The sequence below is a fragment of the Marmota marmota genome, unplaced genomic scaffold (genome assembly GCF_001458135.2).
Source record: "Marmota marmota marmota unplaced genomic scaffold, marMar, whole genome shotgun sequence".
Lineage (NCBI taxonomy): Eukaryota > Metazoa > Chordata > Mammalia > Rodentia > Sciuridae > Marmota > Marmota marmota.
Genome location: NW_026000140.1, coordinates 3,386,557 through 3,389,494, shown reverse-complemented (window position 1 = coordinate 3,389,494; position 2,938 = coordinate 3,386,557). Strand labels below are relative to the sequence as shown.

General features: G+C 37.1%; 1 protein-coding gene across 11 annotated transcripts in view; it reads right to left on the bottom strand.

Annotated features, from left to right (window-relative positions):
* Positions 1 to 2,938, bottom strand: part of LOC107158784 (alpha-fetoprotein-like) — a 67,624-nt gene that overhangs the window by 47,952 nt on the left and 16,734 nt on the right. For all 11 annotated transcript variants that reach the window (XM_048785774.1, XM_048785778.1, XM_048785777.1 and 8 more), the window contains one exon: positions 1,059 to 1,273. In XM_048785774.1, the coding sequence (XP_048641731.1) occupies positions 1,059 to 1,273 (215 nt within the window). The remainder of the gene's footprint in view (positions 1 to 1,058; positions 1,274 to 2,938) is intronic.

The following is a 2,938-nucleotide window of genomic DNA, read 5'->3' as shown; positions in this document are numbered from 1 at the left end:
TTCCTGTAATCTTTGGAGGATTTTTTTGGGGGGTGGTGGGGATAGAATACTCTCTAGGTGTTGAATCACTGGGTTCACTTATTTTCCAAAGAAGCCTTTAAGTGTGAACAGTTTATTCATAATCTACACATTCATCTCATTCACAAAAACAAAATTGGATTCTAGAATATTTTTAAAGGAATTATAAAATTATGAAGGTGCCTTTGAAGTTATTTTGTCTAACCACCTCAAACCCTGGGGAAATCCAGTGATTTTTACCTACCATCCACAGCGTATGCATGTCAAAACTGGGATTAGAACTCAAGTCTCTTAACTCATAAACCTTGTTCTTTTTTACATTAGGACCTATGCCTGTTGACTTTGTAATTTTTTAATGGGTACGTTCAGATAGTGGCATCTAATTTTATTAGCCAGTATAAAATACAATTTTGGACATACAGTTAAGGTCATTTTACAATGGACTTTGAGGAAAACTCCAATTCTCCATTGCTTCCCAAAGTGACTTTGAAAATATTTCAACTACATAGCAATATCATCTTGATACTATGTATTGAAATCAGTTTGCCTTTTGCACAAATTAGCATGTACTTCTGAATGGACACCGAAAATGTTAATACCCCTATTCTCTAATCTTTAAAAACTACACCATGGATTTGATAGTGGATATTAACTAGAAGAGTTGGCCATGTACATAAAATAATCTGAAGCTTGTGCTCATCTCTAGTCCCTAAGAGTAAAGCTTGCAAACACTGGGTGTTTTTGTTTTTGAAATTCCTATATTAGTAGTCAACCTTCAAAAAATCAAGAGATTTTTAGCTTCTTTCAATGCAGTAGACTCAACATCCCAAACCCACATTCCCACATAACTGTCTGACTGGACCTAAATAGCCACTGCCAACTTTGGAATCCACAAAGCATTTCCTTTTTGCCCAAAGCTCCCACTCGGCTACTCAGTTCCATCACCGACTGGGCCCCATCATGATTCAAATTTGCAACCTCATCTACAGAATCCATATATACATATTCCATCCTTTAGATTTTACAAAAAGCTATATTACTCTTGTAGAAAGTCATCTTGGTTGTCAGTGAATCGTTGGCATACAAATTGGTCTTCTGTAAACCTGCTGAGTGGCAGGGATGAAAGGTCAGGTTTGTCCCCATTTCCTGTGTTGATAATGCATTCCCCTCGGAATGGCGCTGGAAGTTCACAGCACTGAGTGATCTTGCTGGATAGGGCAGCCCGTGTAGAGCAGGTGTAGTTCATAAGCTGGCTCTATAAAACAGAGAAAGGAGGGGGCCTTTTTTGATGGCTTCATTCCGGACTTATTTTTTATTGTTATTAGTAGAAAACCAGGGGAAAAATTGGTACCTTAGAGGGCTTTATCTGTAGGCCAAAAAGGTCATTTATAGTTACTCATTTTAGAAAGACATACTCACCTATTTGAACTTACTCAATTGTCACAGCTCTTTTTAACATCTAGCGAAGAACATATGAGACAGACTTTATTATTGTTTCTATGTTTAGCCCCCCAAAAATACAAATGAAAAATTTGACTGTCTTTCTATTGTGATTCTTTTTGAGGGATTCCAATTTAGGAAGCATTTTGTCCCTGAGTCACATCACAATTTTTCTTTTATTGTATACATTCTATATTACTATCACACTTACATGTTTACTTATATATGCATGCCAATAATTGGGTTTGTATATAAATAAGCTAGTCTCTACATTTAAGGAATTTGCAATCTGGCTGGAGAGTCAAATAATTAAATAACAATCCTAATACATTATAATTTTAGATGTTGTAAGACAAGTACACACATGCTTCGTTGGAAGCAAAAAAGAGAGATTGGCAGTTCAGACTGGAGGGATGTCACAATGAGGATCTTGAATGATTTGAGTCTTGAAAGACAAATAGAAATTAATTTGAAGCAAGTGAAGAGGAAGATAATTCTGGAATTATTTATCTTTATATATAAAGAATCTTAAAGGTACAAAAGCATGACATATTTGCGAAATGGCATATATGTAGGGTGTTTGGAAGTCATTGAGAAAATTTTGTCAAGGAATGATGATGGGTGAATCAAATCAATGATCGGACAGACTGAAGATCTACTGAAAGGTAGAATTCAAAATATTTTCATAAATAATAAATAAGAATTAAAGGGGAGTGAGGAAAAATAACCTAGGATATAATATGGGATAAGGTTGATGATAGTATAATTTACTGAAACTGATATTCAGGGGAACTATCCGGTTTGAGGAGTGTAGTTAAAAAAGGGAAGCCAAGGGCTGAGTAAGGAGAGCAGCTGTTCAGGGAACCGGAGCTGCCTATTAAGCTTGATCAAGATGACAACCTCCCAAAAGCATGGACACCTCCTGGCAGAGCCTATGGGGGAAAGCCAGTGAGGAGCCTGACTTGGATTGGCGAAGGCCTGGGCAAGAAACTGGAAGAATATGTTGTCCTTGGTCAGTTTCTGGTGATAAAGAAAGATGAAGATCTCTTCCAGGAATGGCTGAAGGACACATGGAGCGCCAATGCACGCAGTCCCAGGACTGCTTTGGGTGCCTTCTTGTGATGTTCTCTGGGGGGCCCTCCATCCCCAGCCCCATTATCAAGTCTCCAGAGTTTGCAGCTGAGTGAGGGCTCCTTGTCCTTTACAAAAGAAAAGATTGCTGTTGTCTTTGGGAGCTCTCTCCCCTCACCATTTCAGTCTTTTTGGAATTTTTGCTCTTTTTTTTTTTTTTTTGATTTTTTTTTGATTTTTTTTTTTTCATTTATTTTTTTTTTTAATTTTTTATTGTGGGTGTTCAAAACATTACAAATTTTCTTGACATATCAATATTTCCACACTTTTGATTTCAAAGTGGGGTTTATGAACTCCCCACCCATCACCCCAATACACAGATAGCAGAATCACATCAGTTTCACATCCA